This window comes from Musca autumnalis, unplaced genomic scaffold (genome assembly GCF_047663935.1).
Source record: "Musca autumnalis isolate F117 unplaced genomic scaffold, ASM4766393v1 scaffold_4, whole genome shotgun sequence".
In the NCBI taxonomy this organism is placed as follows: domain Eukaryota; kingdom Metazoa; phylum Arthropoda; class Insecta; order Diptera; family Muscidae; genus Musca; species Musca autumnalis.
This window is the reverse complement of record NW_027411977.1, coordinates 37,403,482-37,430,148: the sequence shown is the minus strand read 5'-3', so window position 1 is coordinate 37,430,148 and position 26,667 is coordinate 37,403,482. Positions and strand designations below refer to the sequence as shown.

General features: G+C 38.1%; 2 protein-coding genes across 4 annotated transcripts in view; one reads left to right on the top strand and one right to left on the bottom strand.

Moving 5' to 3' along the window:
* Nucleotides 1-26,667, bottom strand: part of mkg-p (monkey king protein) — a 56,300-nt gene that overhangs the window by 21,503 nt on the left and 8,130 nt on the right. The window lies entirely within an intron of this gene.
* Nucleotides 1,235-24,694, top strand: LOC141403584 (uncharacterized). 3 transcript variants are annotated; one of them, XM_073986239.1, is made up of 6 exons: nucleotides 1,266-1,401; nucleotides 1,506-1,955; nucleotides 13,988-14,267; nucleotides 17,269-17,600; nucleotides 24,048-24,130; nucleotides 24,214-24,694. In XM_073986239.1, exons 2-6 carry the CDS (start codon nucleotides 1,857-1,859, stop codon nucleotides 24,524-24,526), a joined length of 1,107 nt encoding a protein of 368 aa, XP_073842340.1. In that variant the 5' UTR covers nucleotides 1,266-1,401; nucleotides 1,506-1,856; the 3' UTR covers nucleotides 24,527-24,694. The 3 variants fall into 3 exon arrangements, with proteins under 3 accessions (XP_073842339.1, XP_073842340.1, XP_073842341.1); XM_073986240.1 differs by having other exon boundaries at nucleotides 1,293-1,401; nucleotides 1,482-1,955; XM_073986238.1 differs by having other exon boundaries at nucleotides 1,235-1,955.

The following is a 26,667-nucleotide window of genomic DNA, read 5'->3' as shown; positions in this document are numbered from 1 at the left end:
ACACTTTTATGTCATTACTTAAGATTAGAATTTAAGTAAAAAATTGTTGAAAACCTATATAATTTTTTATTTCTTTCTCTTTTGAAAATATTCTGGCTTTTTTTCTTTCAATAAAAATAAAGGTTTCATTCAATTTGGAAAAGGTTTCATTTGATTTGGAAAAGGTTTCATTTGATTTGGAAAAGGTTTCATTTTATTTGGAAAAGGTTTCATTTGATTTGGAAAAGGTTTCATTTAATTTGGAAAAGGTTTCATTCAATTTGGAAAAGGTTTCATTCAATTTGGAAAAGGTTTCATTCAATTTGGAAAAGGTTTCATTTAATTTGGAAATGCTATATGACTTTTCTGCGAAAAAAATGAAATGCATAACCTATTTATAGTTGTAGACATCCGGCTCAACAATTTCCAATACCACGTTTGAAATCTATTTGAAATTTGCAATCCATAGAGTTTAGTAAAAAAGACATGGACATTGCTCTTTAAAAAAATAAATACGAGGTGTAGACACATAAAAATGGGAAAAATAAAAGAGATGTTTTAATTTGTTAAGAAATTGCATGGCTGTAATGTTTAGTACCATGGTTAGGAACGAACTGCATTCGCACCCACTTCATATGGCGAGGACACTTAATGGAGGCGAAACGTATTTCCTCATACTTCCTTTATGCTAAGAGTACCTGGGTTTGAACAAAATGTAAAGAAGGCAGCGAAAAAGACCATCATTGCAAATTTGCGTTTTTTAGGAGAGCCCACAGCATAAATGTGTTATTGGTTGTTGGTAGGCTATGTCACCATCTCCTTTCATATCTCACTCGTTCAGCAAAAAAAAAAACATAAAAACATATTTTATGACACCTCCATAAAATACTCTGCTTATTGACTATCTGGAAAATTTGAAATAAAACAACAATGCATTGATAAGATCCCGCATATTGCCGATAACGAATGAGTTCTTGCTGTCTTTTACATTTCAACCTGATTACAAACAGAAAACGAAGAGAGAATTTTGTAAAAATTATTTATATTTTTGAACAGCAAAAAAATTACAACCACAGTGAAAAAAGTGCACATTTCCTCATCGAAAATAAAACAAAACAAATATCACAGGATCTATCTATGGCTTATATCTTCCAATACGCAACCCCTTTTGTCTCTTGAATTGATTAGGCCAAAAAGAAAAACAAAATACTAGCACACCTACTACCACTTTAGTTAGCCACCATGTCCGATATTCGATATCAATCGCGCGTCTGTTGGTGGTTAGAAAAAAACCCCAAAACGAAATTTGCCTCAGTACGAATACGATAGAGCAACGAGTGCGAACGTCAGTTTTTGTGTTATTTTTTTGGGCTAAACGGTTCAAACGGAGTTATTGTTGTTGGTGCCACATTTTCATAATTGGTTGGTTGGCTGTTGATTACTGAGGAAGAAAAAAAAGAAAATAATAAAAAAAACACCATACGTCCAAGTGTAATTAATAGCCCTCCTCCTACCCTTTCTTTTAGATTTTTTGTAGGCCAATCGTCACGACGACGAGCGTTCAAATTCTGATAAAATTAAAAATAAATTCTACAACAACGAATTTCCATTGAAAAATAATAAAGAAATTGTTCGATTTGACGAATTATTCGGGGTTTAGTTAAGCGTAACGTTTTGTTCCGAGAGTTGATTGTTCACCTCCATCGAAAGTGTACGCGTAACCTTTTGCCGGAAATTTAGCAAAAAAAAAAACAAACTCATAAACGTCACCCAAACCAAGCAGGGGTTTTGATTGTCTCACTCAATCCCCGTTTAAAAACAAAAACAGCCACAAGAGCGAGCGAACGAGAGAGCAGAGAGTTTTTGCATTGTTCAACATGATGAATGGTGGATTTGGATATAATAACCCCTCGGGGTCAATAAAGAACTTCAGTTGTTTGCGTGCAATTACCTATTGGGCCGGATGTTTGGGTTTGGTAAGTTGCAGAAAAAAAACTAACAAGTGAAAATTTTATCTTGATCGCAAAAATTGCCGGATTTCTGTTTGAAAAAAGTTAAAAAATACTTGAAAAAGAGTTCTTTGTATAAAAAGAAATCCTGGTAATAATGGTTAGTGATGATCGAAATATCGGACAAATAAAAAATAAAATCAAAATGTGCGATGATCTCAAAACGGAAATGGAAATCTTCACTAACAAATAAAAAAGTATCAGCCGGTTTTGCCTACATAGATATACCCTCAGCCTATGTGAATTGAAACTTTCATCTACGGACAGATCGAATGTATTAAGGGTCGTTTCAGAATTTTGTGGCCCTTTTTGGATTAGGAACAAAGTTCAAAAGTGTTGCGGAGGAGATATTTCAGGGAGTGGACCGACATAGTCCATTATGGAAGCGAATCATATATTTTCAATAGATATCGCGCCCACTAGTCATTTCAGTGGGTCATCGTATAACTTTTGAACCAGTATGCTAGGAAGCATGGACTTGTCCACTGAAAACATAACATTGCTGTAAAGAGGACCACAACGAACAGCATCGGTATACATTTACATCTTCGAACAGACACTAAACTGAACTTAGACACAAATGTCGAACTTTTGTCGGGGGAGGTACCCTAAGGGATATGGGGTTTTCCACCTTTCGGGCTGTTTTCTCAAGAAATATGGCCTTGACCCTGAAAAAGCTTTTACCGTCGTAATGGAAGCAGCGAATTCAAGTTGCGTCAACAAAAATCGAAGTGATACGAGAGCAGGCCTTAAGGTGAACTTATCCGAAATTTTGTGTGAGAGGTAACCGAAGGAGTGGACAAATATAGTCCATATTCAAATCTGATCTATATCTGGTAGATATATTAGGATGTGTAAAGTATGGACTCAATCGGTCACTCCCTTCAAGAGTTAGCGTGCGCTCATTATACCCTCCTCCATATGGAGGGTATAATTAAATTTGTCATTCCGTTTGTAACACATCGAAATATTCGTCGGAGACCCCATAATGTATATATATTATTCATCAGCATAGGAGATGGTTAAATATCTCCTTCTGTCTGTCCGTCCGTATGTCTGTTGAAATCAAGATAGAGCTCGCAATTTTAAAGATAGAGAGCCAATATTTGGTACAAAAGTTTTTATTACTTGCAGGATGATTGCTATTGAAAATGGGCTATATCGGTCCGTTTTGATATAGCCCCCATAGAACGGTACCACCCCATTTTCGGTATTTTGAAGGTATTAGTTTCATTATCGCACCGAAATGGCTGAAATTTGGAACTTAGTCTTCTTTAAGGGTACAAAACATTCCCCCACAATTTTGTCGGTATCGGTCGACGCCTTCATATAGCCCCCATAGAACGGTACCTCCCGATTTTCGGTATTTTGAACGTGGTGGCCTCAATATTTCACCGAAATGGCTGAAGTTTGGTATATAGCCTTTGTTGGGTGTATACAACTTCCCTCTATAAATTTGTCGGTATCGGGCCGTGCCTTCATATAGCCCCCATAGAACGGTACCTCCCAATTTTCGGTATTTTGAAGGTTATGGCCTCAACTTTCCTCCGAAATGGCTGAAATTTGGTATTTAGACATCGTTTGTGGGTTTTAAACTTTCCTCTTTAAAATTGTCGTATAGGTCCACGCCTTCATATAGCCCCCATGGAAAGGTACCTCCCTATTTTCGGTATTTTGAAGATTGTGGCTTCAAAATTCCACCAAAATGGCTGAAATTTGGGATTGAATTTTCTTTGAGTTTAAAAACTTTCCGTCAGATATTTGTCGGTATAGATCGACGTTTTGAAATACCCCCGATAGAACGGTGCTTCACATTGTTTTACCGAACATTTTTGAACTTTTGTGGGGGAGGAACCTGAAGGAGTCGACCGATATGGCTTATCTTCGAACTTAAACTAAGTTTGCACAAAATATTACGAAGGCCAAATTTTGGACCGAATCGGCACATCCGTTCAAGAGTTATTTTGCGCTCCAACCACTACACACGGTGTCACAGGGGTTTTTTGCACATTTCAGGCTATTTGCTCAGGAAGTATTGACTTGCCCCAGAGAAAACTTGTACCGTCCTATGGGAGGCGGCGAATACAAGTTGTTACAACAACAATTAAAGTGATTCGAGGGCAGGTCCTTAACTGGACTTTTCGGAACATTTGTGTGGGAGGTACCCAAAGGAGTGGACCATATTGGAACCTCATTTAAGTCTGGTAGAAATTTCACGATGTGCAAGTATGGTCCAAATCGGTTATTTGGAGGAGGTACCAGAAGATATAATCCCTCTTCGAAATTAAACTAAGTTCGGACAAAATATTACGAAAGCCAAATTTTGGACCGAATCGGTTAATCCGTTCGTGAGTTATCGTGCGCTCCAGCCAGACAGACGGACGGACATGGCTAAATCAACTCCAAATTGTTTGAAACGGATTTTGTCCAAACATACTTGGGGTCTAAATCCATTATTTCGATGAGGCACATTTTGCCCGTATGAAAGTGTATATACCCTCGTTAGCATAAATGCTGAGGGTATAAAAACATTTCAGAATAAAATAACAAATATTGGAAGGGGAATGAACAATTTTATCTGTATTCTTCTGTTATCCTTCACTCCCTGTGGAGCATAGGGCCTCAACCATTCTTTTGTATCGAACTCTGTTGTGCGATGCTTGATTGACGTCGTTCCATGAATAGTTTGCAGTTTGTAGTTCTGCGTCGATCGACCTTCTCCAAGTTTTAGCTGGTGCACCAACACGCCGGCCTCTACCCTGGGGATTCCAACGAAGCGCTTGACGAGCAATGTTTTCGGCAGGTCTTCGTAGCGTGTGGCCTAACCAGCGCCATTTCCGTTGACAAACCTCAACGGGGGCAGCAATTTGATTGGCGATGTTCAATAGTTCAGCATTTCGTATTCGATTCGGCCACCAAATGTTTAAAATTTGCCGCAGACATTTGTTTGTAAAACTTTGTAGACGTCCGTCTATTGAACTCGTATGTTTCCAGGTTTCGCATCCGTAAAAAAGTACAGATTTCACATTCGAGTTATATATGTGAAGCTTGGTGTGTGTTGAGATTTGTCGAGATCTCCAAATAGGCTGAAGCATGCCGAAAGCAGCCTTTGCTTTATTTAATCGAGCGTTGATGTCTTCTTCAGCTCCACCCTTTATCGTTAATTGGGTACCAAGGTAATTGAAATTTTCCACCCATTCGATGTCAACATTGTCAATGCGGATGTGTGAATCCGAGTTTGCTCCATAGCCTCCCGTCATGGACTTAGTTTTTGAGATGCTGATTTCGAGTTAAATTTGGAGACTATTCATCAAAAATTGAGCGATTTATAGCAAAATCGGGGAAAGATATATGTAGGAGCTATATCCAAACCTGAACCCATTTTTACGAAAATCGGTGAAGCTACTCAGGTGCCTAAGAAAATATAACATATTAAATTTAAAGGCTATTCGATTAAAATGGACCGAGTTATAGCAAAATCGGGAAAAGATATATATGGGGGCTATATCCAAATCTGAACCGATATGGACCAAAGTTGATATTTTTCATTCCTGTGCCCTCATAAGTACTTGTGCAAAAAATCATCAACCTATGTCAACGCCTTCTATTTTTGTCCACATTTGTATGGAAGAGGCAGCACTGTGCGGCGTCCACTGGATTCCACGACTGCGATCCAAAGCTGAACGCATTACATCATCGATGACCAGAATGAAAAGTATAGGTGACAGAATACATCCTTGTCTTACCCCCTGTTTTGATGAGGATCTGATAAATTACCATTATAAAGAACTCGGCATCTGAAGTCGGTATAGATGGCCTTGATTAAATTGAGAATTTTAGATGGTGTGTTACGTCGTTCCAGAATATTCCACGAAGTCTATGAATGCCAAGTAACTGGTGTGCGAAACTCATAGCACTGATCTAATACCATTCTTACAGTGTTAATAAGGTCAACACAGGAACGATTCTCTCTAAAACCAAACTGATTCTCTCGGAGTGTATCAATGAACAAGTTAGATTACTTACTTACTTTACTTATCTGGTCCATTACAGAACATTTGTTCCTTAGGCCGAACTAAGAAAAGATCTTCATTTCTCTCTATTTGTTGCATCGCCCTTTGGAATACCGCGCCTTTTCATCTCACCATCCACTTGTTTGCGCCATCTATTCCTTGGCCTGCCAATTCTGCGTTCACTGCCAAGCGATCCGTATTTATACGCCTTTTTAGCGGGTTCATCATAGCTCATTCTTATGATATGGCCTAGCCAACAGCAATCGATGCATCTCGATACGTTTAACACCTCGTGGTTCATACGACGTCGATATTCACCGTCAACGCAGATTGGTCCGTAGATCTTTCGAAGAATTTTTCTCTCAAACACTTATCTGCTTGCGCAAGTACCCAGGCTTCGGAACCATACATCAGCACGGGTAGTATCAGTGTTTTGTAAAGCGTTATTTTTGTTTGACGAGCTGTGGCTTTGTTTTTGAAGTGCTTACATAACCCAAAGTAGCATCTGATTGCCAATACAATTCTTCTTTTTATTTCACAACTGATGTCGTTAAATTATAGGAACCAACTTCAACTGTTGGTCCGATCTCAATGGACGCATTGCGCGTCGACACCATCAGCTTGGTCTTCTCGCCGTTTACCGCCAGACCCACTTTAGCAGATTCTCCTTCGACCTTCATAAAGGTATCAGTTACTTCTTTTACTGATCGTCCCATGATGTCTATATAATCAGCATAAGCAAGTAACATGTGGCTATTGGTGTAGATTGTGCCACTTCTTTGGACGTTTGCCTCTCGTATAACCTTTTCTAGCAGGATGTTGACAAGATCACACGAAAGGCTGTCTTCTTATCTGAATCCTATTTTGGTACTAAACCCTTCGGAGAGATTCTTTCCTATTTTAACTGAGGACCGGGTATCACTTAAAGTCATCTTACAAAGCCGAATGAGCTTTGCGGGTATACCAAATTCAGTCATGGCTTGGTATAACATTGAGCATAGGACACTGTCAAAGGCTGTTTATAATCGACAAAAATGTGGTAGGTGTCGATCTGCATCTCTTGGGTCCTCGCCAGGACCGCAGGGTAAATATCTGGTCAATGGTGGACTTGGCAGATCTAAAGCCGCATTGATATGGTCCAAATATTTCGTTCACCATAGGCTTTAATCGTTCGACACGGTGCTCTTGAACCAATTTTAAATGAAAGGAACTTACATCTGGGAAGTTTTTTCGGATTCTGAAACTACAATGTTCATAGATGAGAAAAATCAAGAAACAAAAAAATCGCCGGAGCGCTTTTAAAATAAATCGCTGTCAAAGTTCACATTTTTAGGTTTTCCACATTTTGCTAATAAACCGCAAGCCCTACCAAAATTGAACTAAAAAAAATGTTGTAGCACTGAAAATTTTCTACAAGATTGTCCTTTATGATATCTTCGTAGGTTATACAATTTTTAAGATATAGAAGTTCAAATTGGGACAATGCACTGACTGCATCGCCTCCTTATAAAAGATTGTCATGTACGGTGCGGCCTTAACTAACTTCAAATAAAAATCGCTTACACCTGGGAAGTTTTTGTGGATTCTGAAACAGCAATGTTCATAGGTGAGAAAAATCCAAAAACAAGAACAAATCTCTGGAGCGGTTTTGAAATAAATCGCGATCAAAGTTTACATTTTTAGGTTTATTTTAGGTTTTCGAGATTTTGCTTGGAAATCGAAAGTCCTATCGAAATGGGGCTAAAGAAAATGTTGTAGCTGTGAATATTCTCTAGAGGATTGACCGCTATGATTTGTTCCTATTTTTCACAATTTTTTGATCCGATTTACTCGCGAGTGAAAATTTGGGGGGGAGTTGGTAATTTTTTTGGTGGTTGTGGGACAAGTTTTTTTTGGGGTGCAAGTTGCCTCCCTCAACATGCTTGAATTCGATAAGAGTTTCAATCGCGAGTGAAGTTCGAGTGATTTCGAGCGAGTATTCGGAGCTCTGATTTAATTCCACCCTGACAGACGACAGTTTCTGCATTTACGAAACAGCTGATTGCTGTTTTGTTGTTGTTTGCACTGTAATTTGTTGTTTTCCTTGTGTCCCAGAGCATGAATATGTCCTCTCCCTCATATGAATATAGGCTCTCTTTTACGGTATTGTCATATTGAAATACCTAAATGCCTTTTTAATTCGGTTTGATTTTGTGTATTAAGAATGTGGATAATGTACGAATTAATTTGAATTAAGGCAGTTAATGCAAATTAACTCTGCCGTCTGTCTAGGGTATTAAGCCCTCGGCTCCTGTTGCCTTATTATTCTTCCGCATGTTTATTGCTGTATTAACCTCATCTTGGTCAGGCGGTATACATTCAATGCCATATTCTGGGATTGGATCTGTCTTGTCTTCGTTAGTATTGGATACCAACAGTTATAAACTATCCTCATCAGTTATGAAATTATCTTGATGGTCTCTACAGGAAGGTGTGCCTGTACCAAAGACATTACTTAGATATTTCACACTTTGATAGATAGATAGATAGGAACGTGTGGGCAGGCCAAAGGCCACACGTTTCTTTTAAGCGCAAATAAAACTGATGTTGACATTTTTAACTTTTATCCGAATTGTAGCCTTTCATTCACCGGGGTGAAGCTGGCGGCAAGATGTTTCAACCTTCGACTATTAATTTATATCAGGCAGCTGTAACCAGTTTGTTGCCTTTAGGAGTTGCTGTGACGCCTTTTCCAACACATCGTATTTTTTTGTATGGCAGTAATATCGGCCCTGTACTTTAAAAGTACATTTGCCGGTCCATAAACTGCACCTTCTCTATAAAAAGTCTGAACATTCCAGATGCAGATTCGCAGATCATGATGCTTTAAACGTGTGCAAAAGTCGTCAACTTTAGAGAGGTTTGTTTTTCTTTTCTTTGTTTTTTATACCCTCCACCATAATCAATGAAGATACAGTTCGCAATTTTTAAGATAGAGCTTTGTAACTTGCTATAGAAGTTTCTATTACTCCTAGGATGTTTGTTATTGCAAATTGGTTTATATCGGTCCGCGTTTTGATATAGCCCCACAGAACGGTACTACCTGATTTTCGGTATTTTGAAGGTTTTAGCTTCATTATTACACCAAACTGGCTGAAATTTGGTATTTAGTCTTCATTTGGGTTATAAAACTTTCCATATGAAATTTGTCGGTTATAGGTCCATGCCTTCATATAGCCCTCATATAACGATACATCCCAGTTTTCGGTATTTTGAAGGTTATAGCCACAAAAACCATCGAAATGGCTGAAATTTGATATTTAGTCTTCGTTAGGCGTATTCAGTTGAGACGTGGACCATCAAAATTACCGATGAGAAAAAGCTTGAATCCTTCGAAATATGGGTCTACGGAAGGATTTTAAAGATACCCTGGGCCGACCATGTATCAAACCAGGACGTTCTAAGAAGAATGGGATTAGAAAGACAACTGCTACAACATGCCAAAGCTCGAAAAATTGCATACCTGGGACATATCATGAGAAATGATATGCAAACCATTATATCGACGCCTCCAAACAATAGTATGCTAAGTCGACATAGCATGTTTTCAAGTTCTTTACATTTTTATATATAAAGTCCTTTAACTTAAATTCTGTCAAATTTTGGTAATGAACAGACAATCCGAACAGAAGTTATAAACAAATATTTACTTAGCATAGTACTGAAGGCCAAAGAAATTTCCAAACTTTTAGAGCTTGTCCTGCAAAACTCGCTTTTCAGAATTAGCAAACTATTATTTGGAGGTGTCGAACGTCCTTTAACTTAAATTCTGTCTAATTTTGGTAATGATCGGTCAATCCGAACAGAAGTTATAAACACATATTGACTTAGCATAGTACTGAAGTTCAAAAAAGTTTCCAAACTTTGAGAGCTTCTTCTGCAAAACTCACTTTTTAGACTTAGCATACTATTATTTGGAGGTGTCGATATATAATTGTTCCACAAACATCCCATACGGGACAAGGGAGACTTCTCTCATTTATAAAAGGTAAAATAGAAGGAAAAAGAGGAAGAGGTAGAGGTACAAGAGAACTGAACTGGCTGAAAAATATCCAAGACTGGACAGGCTGCCAAGATGAAAGAAATGTGATTTCGGCTGCAAGAAATAGAGAGCTGTTTATGCCTGAATAATCACTATAATATAAATATGAACTATATTAACACATTTATAATTCTATTGCACTTACTTACTTAGCTGGCCCATTACAGAACATTTGTTCCATAGACCGAACTAAGAAAAGATCTCCAATTCTGTCTGTTTTGTGCTTCGCTTTTGAATACCGCGCCTTGTCATCTCATCATCCACTTGTTTGCGCCATCTATTCTTTGGCCTGCCAATTCTGCGTGCACCGCCATGTGGCTCGAATTTATAAGCCTTTTTAGCGGGTTCATCATCGCACATTCTTATTATATGGCCTAGCCAGCGCAATCGTTGCATCTCCATACGTTTAACTATATTCATGTCTTTGTATAGCTGATATAGCTCGTGGTTCATACGCCGTCGATATTCACCGTCAACGCAAATCGGCCCGTAGATCTTTCGAAGAATTTTCCTCTCAAACACACCAAGCACTGCCTTATCTGCTTGCGCAAGTACCCATGCTTCGTAGCCATACATTAGCACGGGTAGTATAAGCGTTTTGTATAGTGTTATTTTTGTTTGACGAGATGTGGCTTTGTTTTTAAATTGCTTACTTAAACCATAGTAGCAGCTGTTGGCCAATACAATTATTCTTCTTATTTCACAACTGATGTTGTTTGTTGCGTTTATGGCAGTGCCGAGGTAGACGAAGTCTTTAACTACCTCAAAATTATAGGTACCAACTTCCACAGTTGGTCCGAGCTCTATGGAAGCTTTGCGCGTCGACACCAACAATTTGGTCTTTTCGCCGTTTACCGCCAGACCCACTTTCGCAGATTGTGCTTCGACCTTCCTAAAAGTATCAGATACTTCCTTTACTGAAAGTCCCATAATGTATATGTCATCAGCATAAGCAAGTAACATGTGGCTATTGGTGTAAATTGTGCCATTTCTTTTGACATTTGAATCTCGTATTACCTTTTCCAGCAAAATGTTGAATAGGTCACTCGAAAGGCTGTCTCCTTGTCTGAAACCTGTTTTGGTACTGAACTGTTCGGAGAGGTTCTTTCCAATTTTAACTGAGGACCTAGTATCAATTAAAGTCATCTTACAAAGCCGGATGAGCTTTGCGGGGATACCAAATTTAGACATTGCATGGAATACCTTTGATCGGACTGGACTGTCGAATGCTGCTTTATAATCGACAAAAAGGTGATATGTGTCGATCTGCATCTCTTGGGTCTTCTCCAGGATTTGCCGCAGGGTAAATATCTGGTCAATGGTGGACTTTCCAGGTCTAAAGCCACATTGGTATGGTCCAATTTTTTTCGTTAACCATTGGCTTTAGTCGTTCGCACAATATCCCTGACACTATCTTATAGGTAATAGAGAGAAGATTTATGCCCCTATAGTTGAAGCATACAGTCTTACCTCCTTTCTTGTGGACGGGACACAGAATGCTCAGGTTCCAATCATCGGGTACGCGTTCTTCCTTCCGGATAGTGTTAACTAGCCTTCTTCTCGCCTTTTCTTCCGATATCTCTCTCGTGCGCTACGCGTTGCTACTGATTGTAAAGTAGCTCTATATGCCGCATTTTTCTCTTCGGTAGCAGCACGACACTCCTGGTCATACCATGAATTCCTTTGTGGAGGTCTCTGGTATCCAAGTATGGATTTTGCGGCTGTTTGCATGGAATGGGCAATACTTTGCCATTGTGTTGTTATGTTATCGGGACGAGGAGTGCTTTCATTAAGCAATTGGGCTAGTTGAGTGGAATATGCTGTGGCTATCTGTTGTGTTTGCAGTCTATCGATGTCCTACTTCCGCGTTGTGTCTCTTCGTGCTTTATTTGCAACGTTTAGACGGGTACTTACCTTTGCTGCAACAAGGTAGTGGTCCGAATCAATGTTTGCGCCTCGGAACGATCGTATATCCAAAACGCTCGATGAATGTCTTCCATCTATCACAACATGATCAATTTGATTACTTCTTATTTGATCTGGAGACAGCCAGTTGCCTTTATGAATATCGAGATGCTTAAATCTGGTACTGTTAACTACAATTTTTCTTGCAGCTGCAAAGTCTATCAGACTCATACCATTGTCAGATGTTTTACTGTGGAGACTGAAATTCCCGACTGTTGGGCCAAAGATATTCTCCTTTCCAATTTTGGCATTAAAGTCGCCTAGAATAATTTTAATGTCATGGGCAGGGCAACGGTCATATGTTTCTTCTAAGCGCTCGTAAAATATATCTTTGGTCTGTTCGTCCTTTTCTTTAGTGGGAGCATGAGCGCAAATAAAGCTGACGTTGAAGAATTTATCTTTTATTAGAATTGCAGCAAGTCTTTCATTCACTGGGGTGAAGCTGGATACCAGATGTTTTAGTCTCCGACTAACTACAAATCCGCAACCAAACTCATGCTTTACGTCATGGCAGCTATAATACAGTGCGTCATCTTTAGGTGCTGTTGTGACGCCCTATGGTAGTATTAACGGCCTTGTACTTTTCAAGTACGTCTGCCAATGCGAAGACTGCACCTTCTCTGTAAAGAGTGCGAACATTCCAGGTGCAGCTTCGCAGTCATGGTCCTTAAAACGTTTGCGGGGTTCGTCAACTTTAGAGGGGTTCGTTTTTCTTTTCTTTCGTTTTTTCATAGTAGGCTGTCTTTTCTAGGGGAGAGTTACTAACCCGACGCCCAAACCCAAGTTTTTAACGTTCTTATGGGCGAACGCGCGGCACATGTTAGCTCACTACCTTTAACGGGTGTTAAAGGCAGTTCCCCAGGTGACACCACGGGGAGGTCAGTATCCACTTGAGATGAAAGAGGGACCAAGATAAATCCTGGGCTTTGCCATGTTAAAACCGGTCAGGACCGTTCCTTGGTATCTTCTGCTCCTTGGTATAAAAAATAATACAATAATTATAATATGTGGTAGTATTCTATTAATGTAAAAACGTAAATGGAAATTTTTGAAAAAGAACTCGGCAAAATTAATGTTTGACTGATCCAATTTCTGCAAAGCATAAACGAAGAATTGAACATCCAGGAAACAACTGAATTCGACGTATCAACGAGTACTGACAACAATCAAATGAGATTTAGATATCTGGTAGATGCCCTGCTTTTTTAGCTTTAAACTTTTCTCCATTTTTTATTACTATGCAATTATTTCAGTTGTTGGAAATAAAGAATATAAATCACAACCGCTAACAAATTGCCAATACAAACGCATGGAAGCGATACGTTTTATTAGGGTTCAAATAAAAAATACGTTCGTCCTAAAATTTTGTAATCTTATCTATTCTGATTTATCAGAGAATAAAAATTAAATCAAATATAACGTCAGTGGGTTTTGGTATGATTAATCAGAATATCATGTCTGCTGAGTCATTAGCGGCACAGGTGGAGACGTTATTTACATTAAAAATAAATTACAATGAATTACAAACAAATATACAACGAATTGATAAAAAAAACACTCACATATACAAAGGGTCGGTACATTTTGCAGGGTACAGAAGTTTCATAGGGCCTAGAAATATTCAAAAATTACTCAAAACATGACACAGTATTTCAATCTTTATCCAACATGAGTTGATGATCATCCTTTTCTGGTAGCCTACAAATGTTTATTAAAAATTTACATACCTACATACATATGTTTTGCCACAACATCCCCAAAGGGACAAGGGAGACTTCTCTCTTATAAATTTGTGCACACCGATTTATATTGGCTCAATGATATGGGACCTACGGACATCTTAATCAAAGTAAAATATAATAATATAGCGTTGATTTTGGTACAAAATTTTGAAATTATTAACGTTTAAAAATATGTTTGTTTTTTTATTTTTCTTCTAGTTCCAATCCCTGCTCTTCATTGCCCTCACAATAACCGGAATATTGTCGTATAATTGTGTCATCAACATCAATGATACTTTCAATTATGGTTCCGTTATTCCAACAATATTTATGGCATTATATTTCAAATCGAATTGTAATCCAGATTCTTTCCCAGCCTATCAGAATGAATTCATAAGAACAAAAACTATTTTGGATCCTACGGATGTTCTGATATGGGACTGTGTTTATTTGGGTGTTGCCGTGTGTTGGTTAATTGCTTCAGGATTGATTTTGGTGTGTAAGTATAAAAAACAAGATTCTAAAATATCACCAATAGTTGCACGTATTGAACTTTTGCGGAGGAGATGCCTAAAAGTTGGATATAGTCCATATTGAAACTGGATTTAATATTGAGAGTTATTCCTTTCCTTAGCTGGTTGGTCATCGAAGGATTTTTTATAAAAGTCTTTTAAAAAATCAACGCCCATTGCCTCTTTAGGGATCTCCAAAAATCTCTAAAAAAATTTACGCCCATTGCCTGTTTAGAGACCACCAAAAATCTCTAAAAAATCCACGCCCATTGCCTCTTTAGAGACCTCCAAAAATCTCTAAAAAATCCACGCCCATTGCCTCTTTAGGGATCTCCAAAAATATCTAAAAACATCCACGCCCATTGCCTCTTTAGGGACTTCCAAAAATTTTTAAAAAATTCACGCCCATTGTCTCTTTATGGACCCCCAAAAATCTTTAAAAAAAGTCCACGCCTATTGCCTCTTTAGGGACCTCCAAAAATCTTTAAAAAAAAGTCCACGCCTATTGTCTCTTTAGGGACCTCCAATATTCTTTAAACAAACCACGCCTATTGTCTCTTTAGGGACCTCCAAGAATCTTTAAAAAAATCCACGCCTATTGTCTCTTTAGGGACCTCCAAAAATCTTTAAAAAAATCCACGCCTATTGTCTCTTTAGGGACCTCCAAAAATCTTTAAAAAAATCCACGTGTATTTTCTCGTTAGGGACCTCCAATATTCTTTAAACAAACCACGCCTATTGTCTCTTTAGGGACCTCCAAAAATCTTTAAAAAAATCCACGCCTATTGTCTCTTTAGGGACCTCCAAAAATCTTTAAAAAAAATCCACGCCTATTGTCTCTTTAGGGACCTTCAAAAATCTTTAAAAAAATCCACGCCTATTGTCTTTTTAGGGACCTCCAAACATCTTTAAAAAAATCCACGCCTATTGTCTTTTTAGGGACCTCCAAACATCTTTAAAAAAAATCCACGCCTATTGCCTCTTTAGGGACATCCAAACGTCTTAAAAAAAAAACCACGCCCATTGTCTCTTTAGGGACCTCTAAAAATCTTTAAAAAACCCACGCATATTGTCTCTTTAGGGACCTCCAAACATCTTTAAAAAAATCTACGCCTATTGTCTCTTTAGGGACCTCCAAAAATCTTTAAAAACCCCACGCCTATTGTCTCTTTAGGGGCCTTCAAAAATCTTTAAAAACCCCACGCCTATTGTCTCTTTAGGGGCCTTCAAAAATCTTTAAAAAACCCACGCCTATTGTCTCTTTAGGGACCTCCAAAAATCTTTAAAAAAAACCACGCCTATTGTCTCTTTAGGGACCTCCAAAAATCTTTAAAAAACCACGCCTATTGTCTCTTTAGGGACCTCCAAAAATCTTTAAAAAATCCACGGCTATGGTCTCTTTAGGAACCTCCAAAAATCTTTTAAAAAATCCACGCCTATTGTCTCTTTAGGGACCTCCAAAAATCTTTAAAAAAATCCACGCCTATTGTCTCTTTCGGGACCTCCAAATATCTTTAAAAAAAATTCACGCCTATTGTCTCTTTAGGGACCTCCAAAAATCTTTAAAAAAATCCACGCCTATTGTCTCTTTAGGGACCTCCAAAAATCTTTAAAAAAATTCACGCCTATTGTCTCTTTAGGGACCTCCAAACATCTTTAAAAAAACCACGTGTATTGTCTCGTTAGGGACCTCCAAAAATCTCTAAAAAAACCACGTGTATTGTCTCGTTAGGGACCTCCAAAAATCTTTAAACAAACCACGCCTATTGTCTCTTTAGGGACCTCCAAAAATCTTTAAAAAAAAAACACGCCTATGGTCTCTTTAGGAACCTCCAAAAATCTTTAAAAAAATCCACGCCTATTGTCTCTTTAGGGACCTCCAAAAATTTAAAAAAAAATCCACGCCTATTGTCTCTTTAGGGACCTCCAAAAGTCTTTAAAAAAATCCACGCCTATTGTCTCTTTAGGGACCTCCAAACATCTTTAAAAAAAATCCACGCCCATTGCCTCTTTAGGGACCTCCAAAAGTCTCTAAAAAAAATCCACTCCCATTGCCTCTTTAGGGATCTCCAAAAATATCTAAAAACATCTACGCCCATTGCCTCTTTAGGGACCTCCAAAAATCTTTAAAAAAAATCCACGCCTATTGTCTCTTTAGGGACCTCCAAAAATCTTTAAAAAAATCCACGCCTATTGTCTCTTTGGGACCTCCAAAAATTTTTAAAAAAAACCACGTGTATTGTCTCGTTAGGGACCTCCAAAAATCTTTAAAAAAAGGCCACGCCCATTGTCTCTTTAGGGACCTCCAAAAATCTTTTAAAAAATCCACGTCTAATGCCTCTATAGGGACCTCCAAAAATTGTATAAAACACGCCTATTGTCTCTTTAGGAACCTCCAAAAATCTTTAAAAAAAGTCCACGCCTATTGTCTCTTTAGGGACCTCCAAAAATCTTTACAAAAAATCCACGCCTATTGTCTCTTTAGGGACCTCCAAAAATCTTAAAAAAAAATCCACGCCTATTGCCGCTTTAGGGACCTCCAAAAATCTTTAAAAAAATCCACGCCTATTGTCTCTTTAGGGACATCCAAAAATCTTTAAAAAAAATCCACGCCTATGGTCTCTTTAGGGACCTCCAAAAATCTTAAAAAAAATCCACGCCTATTGTCTCTTTAGGGACCTCCAAAAATCTTTAAAAAAATCCACGCTTATTGTCTCTTTAGGGACCTCCAAAAATCTTTAAAAAAATCCACGCCTATTGTCTCTTTAGGGACCTCCAAAAATCTTTAAAAAACACGCCTATTGTCTCTTTAGGGACCTCCAAAAATCTTTAAAAAAATCCACAACTATCGCCACTTTGAGGACCTCCAAAAAAATTTTAAGAATCCACATATATTGCCCCTTTGAGGACCTCCAAAAAATCCCTGTCCATTGTCACTATAAATTACCTAAAATATTTTTTATAATTATCTCTCTCCTTTCACTTTAGATGTCTCCAAGGACAATCGCAAGAGTACAGCTGGTGTCCTATTGACCTGGGTATTTGTCACCATTGCCATAAGCTGCATGGATTTGGCATTGGGTATCATATTTGGTTGTGATTATGCAAATTTTAAATCAGAGGCTACCGGCTATAATCTAAGTTCGGCGTATGCTGGTGAAATTCAACCTCAGGCTGTACAAATTCTAGCTGCTATGGTCGCATCCATGTCCATGATGTTGCTGTCATTCAAGGGCTTCGTTCTGTGGATTATGAATGTTGGTTTTGCCGTTTATCTGCTGATGCGAAGCATTTTTATTGTGAACGATAACGATGGCACGGTAAGTAGTATGTTCGATAGGTATGGCCGATTAATGTTTCGTAACAAAAACAAGTAAAAAAAAAACATTGAAACAATAACACCTAAAAAATTTAATACAAACATTCTGGACTTATGACATCATGGCCCATAATAAAATGTTATGGCCTCCAAAGAACCAACCAACTAAAATTTTAAAAACAAAAAAGTTAGTCATAGAAGGCAACAAATTCAACGCAAAAAAAGACAATTCAGCAAATCTGACATTTCCGGGGGAGTATATCTTCCAATAGGAGGTACTTTTTTAAATTTTGTTCATAGAAAAAGACAAAGAAAGACCATGATTAATTTTCTTTAAATTAAAAAGTCAACGCTATTTGGGTTGGTTGGTTGGTTATTTTTTTTATTTTGTGTATGGGAAATTATTTCTGTTTTATTTTTTGCGGCATGTCAGTCCGCCTAGCTAACAAGCGATAAGAAAAATTCATACATTAATCAGTCCCGTTATTTATGTGTCGATAAAATTTATTATTATTTATACACAAACATTATAAATACACACATTAGTTGTAGAGTTACTATATGTATAAAACAAATGTGTATGTACATTTATTTAGAATGCCACACAGCCTATCGGAATGATAAGCCTTCAGTCTTTGTAAACGGAAGAGTAGTAAATGTGAATGAAGGCAGATGACAAGGGGGGTGTTGGCACAGTGTTTTGGTATATCCCAACTAAGAATAGTCTTTGGCAAAATGTGACGCAGGCTATAAAGTGTATTTTTTATATTTAGAAATGAACTTAATTTTTTAAATACTACTTATGGCCTCAAAATCACAAATTGTGGTGTATTATGGAGTGTATGATGGCTGACGTTATTCATACGACACCTATCACACCTGTTTCATTTTTCATAATTTAAGGGAATACCCTTGTCAGTATTAGGCTTCTACCTGGTTATTCTATTTTATACAATCTCATCATGTGACAATTTTTTTTTGCAATTATCCGATATCGACACCTTTTCTTTTAAGACTCCCTGTATTGAGGACTTCAGAATTTTTTAAAAATTCTAATTATATTATATTTTTTTTTAAATTGCAAACCCCTTTGATAAACTTCAAAAATTAAATAAAAGATCACGAAAATGTCTTAAACATCCACATCATTGGAATAATCCACCTCTATTGCCACTTTGAGAACCATCAAAAAATCCATGACATTAAAGACATCCCTTTGCATCTTAAGCCTTTGGGGACCTCCAATAAATTATCTGAAAAACTTTCGAAATTCACTCCAAAAAATATTTAAAAATCCTCGTCTATTACCCCTTTGAGGACCTCCAAAAAATATTTAAAATTTTTGAAAAAATTCATGCCCCCTTCAGGACCTGCAAAATTTTTTAAAAAATCCATGTCTATTGCCCCGTTGAGGACCTGCAAAAATTTTTAAAAAATCCATGCCTATTGCCCCGTTGAGGACCTGCACAAATCTTTAACAAATTCATGTCTATTACTCCTTTGACAACTTCCAAAAAGTCTTGACAAAAATACACGTCTATTGCCGCTTTGAGGACCTGCAACAATTTTCAAAAAGTTGGCGTTTTAGAAACCTGCAACGAATTTAAAAAATCCATGTCTTCTGCCGCTTTGAGGACCTCAAAGAAATCATTAAAAAATCCACGCCTACTGCCCTTTCGTTTACCTCTGAAAAATCTTAAAAAACCCGTCTACCAGCATTTTGAGGACCTCGAACTCGAAAGTCAGCCTTACTTTTGGAGGACCTCCAAAAAGTCTTTAAAAACCCCTTCTATTTCCCTTTGAGGACCTCCAAAAAATCCAGGTCTATTGCCCCTTTGAGGACCATCAAAATTTTTTTTAAATGATCCACGTCTATTATCCCTTTTAGGACCTCTAAAAAATCTTTAAAAAATCAACGTCTATTGCCTCCTTCAATACCTACAAAAAATCTTTAAAAAAAATTAACGTCTATTGTCCCTGAGGACTTCCAAAACATCTTTTCAAAATCCACGTCTATTGACCCTTTTAGGACCTCCCAAACATCTTTTCAAAATCCACGTCTATTGACCCTTTTAGGGCCTCCCAAACATCTTTTCAAAATCCACGTCTATTGACACTTTTAGGACCTCCAAAAAACCTTAAAAAAATCCACGTCTGTTGACCCTTTAGGACCTCCAAAAAAACCTTAAAAAATCCACGTCTGTTGACCCTTTAGGACCTCCAAAAAAACCTTAAAAAATCCACGTCCATTGCCTCCTTCAGGACCTAAAATTTTTTTAAAAAAATCCACGTCTATTGCCCCTTAGGTCCTCCGAAAAATGTTTAAAAAATCCACGTCTGTTGACCCTTTAGGACCTCCAAAAAAACCTTAAAAAATCCACGTCCATTGCCTCCTTCAGGACCTAAAATTTTTTTAAAAAAATCCACGTCTATTGCCCCTTAGGTCCTCCGAAAAATGTTTAAAAAATCCACGTCTATTGCCCCTTAGGTCCTCCGAAAAATGTTTAAAAAATCCACGTCTATCGCCCCTTAGGTCCTCCGAAAAATGTTTAAAAAATCCACGTCTATTGCCCCTTAGGTCCTCCGAAAAATGTTTAAAAAATCCACGTCTATTGCCCCTTAGGTCCTCCGAAAAATGTTTAAAAAATCCACGTCTATTGCCCCTTAGGTCCTCCGAAAAATGTTTAAAAAATCCACGTCTATTGCCCCTTAGGACCTCCGAAAAATGTTTAAAAAATCCACGTCTATTGCCCCTTACGTCCTCCGAAAAATGTTTAAAAAATCCACGTCTATTGCCCCTTAGGTCCTCCGAAAAATGTTAAAAAAATCCACGTCTATTGCCCCTTAGGTCCTCCGAAAAATGTTTAAACAATCCACGTCTATTGCCCCTTAGGTCCTCCGAAAAATGTTTAAAAAATCCACGTCTATTGCCCCTTAGGTCCTCCGAAAAATGTTTAAAAAATCCACGTCTATTGCCCCTTAGGTCCTCCGAAAAATGTTTAAAAAATCCACGTCTATTGCCCCTTAGGTCCTCCGAAAAATGTTTAAAAAATCCACGTCTATTGCCCCTTAGGTCCTCCGAAAAATGTTTAAAAAATCCACGTCTATTGCCCCTTAGGTCCTCCGAAAAATGTTTAAAAAATCCACGTCTATTGCCCCTTAGGTCCTCCGAAAAATGTTTAAAAAATCCACGTCTATTGCCCCTTAGGTCCTCCGAAAAATGTTTAAAAAATCCACGTCTATTGCCCCTTAGGTCCTCCGAAAAATGTTTAAAAATTCCACGTCTATTGCCCCTTAGGTCCTCCGAAAAATGTTTAAAAAATCCACGTCTATTGCCCCTTAGGTCCTCCGAAAAATGTTTACAAAATCCACGTCTATTGCCCCTTAGGTCCTCCGAAAAATGTTTAAAAAATCCACGTCGATTGCCCCTTAGGTCCTCCGAAAAATGTTTAAAAAATCCACGTCTATTGCCCCTTAGGTCCTCCGAAAAATGTTTAAAAATCCACGTCTATTGCCCCTTAGGTCCTCCGAAAAATGTTTAAAAATCCACGTCTATTGCCCCTTAGGTCCTCCGAAAAATGTTTAAAAAGTCCACGTCTATTGCCCCTTAGGTCCTCCGAAAAATGTTTAAAAAATCCACGTCTATTGCCCCTTAGGTCCTCCGAAAAATGTTTAAAAAATCCACGTCTATTGCCCCTTAGGTCCTCCGAAAAATGTTTAAAAAATCCACGTATATTGCCCCTTAGGTCCTCCGAAAAATGTTTAAAAAAATCCACGTCTATTGACCCTTTTAGGACCTCAAAAACATCTTTTCAAAATCCACGTCTATTGACCCTTTTATGACCTCCAAAAAACCTTAAAAAAGATCCACGTCTATTGACCCTTTAGGACCTCCAAAAAACCTTAAAAAATCCACGTCCATTGCCTCCTTCAGGACCTACAAAAAATTTCTAAAAAATCCACGCATATTGCCTCCTTCAGGACCTAAAAAAAATTTCTAAAAAATCCACGTCTATTGCCCCTTAGGTCCTCCGAAAAATCTTTAAAAAAATCCACGTCTGTTGCCCCTTGGAGGACCTCCAATAAATCATTAAAAAAATCCAAGTCTATGGCCGTTTCGAGGTCATCTAAAAATCCAAGTCTATTGCCCCTTTGAGGACCTCCAAAAACCTCCAAAAAATCACGTCTATCAGCATTTTAAGGTCCCCCAAAAAATCTTTAAAAAATCCACGTCTATTGCCTCCTTCAGTACCTACAAAAAATCTTTAAAAATCCACGTCTATTGCCCCATTGAGGTCCTCCACAACATTTATACGTGTATTGCCCCTTTGAGGACCTCAAAAAGATATTTTAAAGATCCACGTCTATTGACCCTTTTAAGATCTCCAAAAAACCTTAAAAAATCCACATCCATTGCCTCCTTCAGGACCTACAAAAAATCTTTAAAAATCCACATCCATTGCCTTCTTCAGGACCTACAAAAAATCTTTAAAAAATCCACGTCCATTGCCTCCTTCAGGACCTACAAAAAATTTTTAAAAATTCACGTCCATTGCCTCCTTCAGGACCTACAAAACATCTTTAAAAAATCCACGTCTATTGCCCCATAGGTCCTCCAAAGGAGGACCTACAATAAATCTATAAAAAGTTCACGCCTATGGCCGTTTCGAGGACATCTAAAAATCCAAGTCTATTGCCCTTTTGAGGGCCTCCAAAAACCTACGAAAAATCTTAAAAAAATCACGTCTATCAGCATTTTGAGGACCTCCAAAAAATCGTTAAAACGACCCTTACATTTCCCTTTTGAGGACCCCCAAAAAATCTTTAAAAAATCCACGTATATTGCCCCTTTGAGGACCTCCAAAGAATCTTAAAAAATACACGTCTATAGCCATATTGAAGACCTACAAAAAATCTTTAAAAAATCCACGTCTATTGCCTCCTTCAGGACCTACAAAAAATCTTTAAAAAATCAACGTCCATTGCCTCCTTCAGGGCCTACAAAAAATCTTTAAAAATCCACGTCCATTACCTCCTTCAGGACCTAAAAAAATCCACGTCTATTCCCCTTAGGTCCTCCGAAAAATCTTTAAAAAATCCACGTCTGTTGCCCCTTGGAGGACCTCCAATAAATCTTTAAAAAATCCACGTCTGTTGCCCCTCCAATAAATCTTTAAAAAATCCACGTCTGTTGCCCCTCCAATAAATCTTTAAAAAATCCACGTCTGTTGCCCCTCCAATAAATCTTTAAAAAATCCACGTCTGTTGCCCCTCCAATAAATCTTTAAAAAATCCACGTCTGTTGCCCCTCCAATAAATCTTTAAAAAATCCACGTCTGTTGCCCCTTGGAGGACCTCCAATAAATCTTTAAAAAATCCACGTCTGTTGCCCCTTGGAGGACCTCCAATAAATCTTTAAAAAATCCACGTTAAAGCCTCCTTCAGGACCTCAAAAAATCTTAAAAACTCCTCGCCTATTGCCCTCTTCAGGACCTCCATAAAATCTTTAAAAAATCCACGTCCATTGCCTTCATCATGCCTCCAAAAAATCTCTAAAAAAATTAACGTCTATGGCCATTTTGAGGTCCTCCAAAAAATCTTTGAGAACCTCCAAAAAATCATTAAAAAAATCCACGTCTGTTGTCTCTTCACACAAAATCTTTAAATCCAAGTCTATTTCCCAAAGAATCTTTAAAAGATCTATTTACCTTTTGAGGACCTCCAAAAAATCTTTAAAAGATCCACGTCTATGGCCATTTTGAGGACCTCCAAAAAATCCACGTCTACGTCCACTTTGAGTACCTCCAGAAATATATTAAAAAATCCAGTTCAATTGCCTCTTTATGAACCTCCACAAAATCTTCAAAACAATTCACTTCTATCTCCCTTTTGGGCACCTCCAAAAAACTTTAAAAAATCCACATCTATTTTCCTTTCGAGGTCCTTCAAAAAACTTGAAAAATCCACTTCTATATCCCTTTTGAGGACCTCAAAAAAATCTTAGAAAATCCACTTCCATTTCCCTTTTGATTACGTCCAAAATATCTGTAAAAAATACACTTTTATTTCCGCTTTGAGGACCTCCAAAAAATTTTTAAAAAATTCACGTCTACTGCTCCTTTGAAAACCTCCAAAAAATCTTTAAAAAATACACTTCCATTGTCCATTTGGGACCTCCAAATAAACCTTAAAAAATCCACGCATATTGTCCCTTCGAGGACCTCCAAAAAAATCTTTAAAAATCCACGTTTTTTGTCGCTTTTGAGGACCTCTAAAAATGTATATATCCCAAAAATGGTAAAATAAAAGTCAATCTTGTTGAGAATTTTCACAGCTATAACTTTTCTCTGGATCCATTTCGTGACACGCGTCCATCTCTATTATCTCTATTACATATGTACATATTTATATAAAATATTAATATTTTCGTAACAATTTTATTCTTCAGGAAAATCTATTCATGCCACGCAAGGATTCTGATGATATTTTGGCTACTCGTCCACCCATCAATGCCTACCAAGAAGAACAAAAGTAAGTGTTCTAATCGAGACTTCAAAATATGAACAAGTGTATTACTCAAATTAAATATTTCCTCTCTCTCTTTCTCCCCATAGAACTGAAGTAATGGCCACTGTTTTTGCCAACGAAGCCTTTGTACCGGACAACAACACCTCACCATCGGAGGACACCTTTGGTATCAATCAAGAATTTATCAATCGTGCTGCTCGCCTTTCCAAGGATGTTTCATTCCAAGAGAGACGTTTCCGTAATTTAGATAATTTCCAACAATATCCACCACGTTCAAGGCCTGAGTCTACCATCCCCGAACAAGGTGAAGCCCAAATTGTGGTGGGTGCCTTCCCAGCCCCTGATTATACACCACCAATGCAGAGGGCTGCTCAAAATCGTAACAATTTATATCAGTGATGATATGAACTTGTGTAATGAGAAATAAGAGTTTATTTTTAGTTTTTCCGTTTTGTTCTGTTTGCCTATTTTTCATTGTGTTTTCGTTCACCTCTCCACACATAATTTGTTTTTTGTTTTTAAGTGTAAATTAATAATAATAAAGAAGAAGACACATTTATAAAAAAACACATTTATTTTTCTTCAACACTTGATTAAAAGAAAAACATATTGAATTTGCTACGGGGTTGTCTCTATCTGGGCTGATTATACAGCTACGATGATAAGCCCGACTTGACAGTCTACGACGTTGTATGACGGCCAACAGACAGACATGGTCCCCAGCAGAGTTTTATTAAATAAATATGTATATAGTCTATGTATTTACATACATATAGACGACTATGTTTTTTTTTTACTGATAAGAAATTCATTGTTCAACTAAAAATCGTTTCATTTTTTATTCATTATTTTTCAATAAGGAAAGTAAATATTTTTGCAGTAAGCACTTTTGCAAAATAAGAAATAAAAAATATAATTACTTTTGTTTACACAATATTTTTTTAAATAATATTTATATGACGTTGTTGTTGTTGCAGCAGTATAGAAACCTACGTAGAAGCATAGGTTTGATGCCGGGTTGACAGCCGTGGTACGAAAGAAACCGCTGCTGAATATATTGGCCGATGGTGTGCTGATTCCGACCACTAACTAACCCAAAATATTGGATGAAACGTTCGATAGCATGTTTAAGTCGTCCGCGCAAGCCACAGCTATTTGCGATAAGATCAGAAGTAGTAGGAATAAGGTCCTCAAGTCGGTGTCCGGCACCACTTGACCTCTTACAAAGCAATGGGTGGGTTTGAGGTAAGTTATGCGGCACCAGCGTATTAGTGCAGCCTGCCAGAATTTCAACTTGAGTACTGCAACAGAGTGCCTCTTCATGACACGAATGGATCACCTTCATGAGCAAACGAAGGTTTTACCGGTGTATCAGCAAAACAGGATGTTGTCGATAGCTGTGAGCATCCCTGGACAGGGTTCCTCCACCCAGCCACGACTGGAGAGATCTTCATGATCTAGAGAGGTCCAAAGGTATGTATAAATGATACCCTCTAGACCAACGAGCCTATCGGGCAGACTTGGGTAGCATCCACACTAATGTAGTCGCCTCAATTCATATTGGGCCCGAATTGACGCCACGATGCCTAAAACATGCCCAGCATGTGGATTGGGACCACACGATACACTGGATTTGCTTAGCTGCCCAGCTAACCCCACTCACCTGTCTCCTGATTCCTTATGGACGCAACCAGTCCAGGTTGCAGAATTCTTGAATCTGGATACAGAGGAACCAGAACCAAATAACTAAAATAATGCACGAACGAACATAATGTACAACAACAACAACTGTAACTTTGTCATGGTTACAACGTACTGAGGAAGTATGGAAGTGGATGTGGAGGATTAGCTTTCCTATCGTATTTTGGAGGTAACACTCAGGTGTGGAACTGACGAGGTAGAGTTGCTGAACGCAAGCATTCCGCCAATAAATTGGTGTACTCCAGGTTATAGGCCCGACATTAGCCCACTTTTGGAAGATCATAACCGTTTGGTCTTGGGGGACTTTAATCCTCATCATGAGTTGTGGCACTCGGTTCTCGAAAATGACCAGAGGGGTATAGTGCTTGCTAAGAAGATTGATAGCTCAATGCTTAGCAATGGTCAATGAGGACGCCCCAATCAGAATTAGCGGAGAGTGTCACAGTTCACCAGACATAACCATGGTGTCTCCTGGTCTGACAAATGACGTCAACTGGCAATCCGTCGTTTCTCTCGGGTCCTCCCATAATTATCTCCATCAGCAGACCGCCCGATTTTATCACCTATGAACATCTTTCACTTTCATCAATCATGGGAATTCTAATAGGCCAAGTTCCAGAGAGTTCACAAATCACCGCTTCCGAGATCTGTCCAACCCTTCTAATGTTCGGTCAGGACATTCCGAGAGATCATCACTTTTGCAGCCGCTCGCCATACATCTGCTGGTCGAATACGCCTTCATGATGATCTTCATCGAGCCAATCTCTGTGACACCAAAGTCAGGGAGCTGACACTAGAAGTTAACAGATTAGTTGGTGAGCATAAGCGGAACAAGTCAC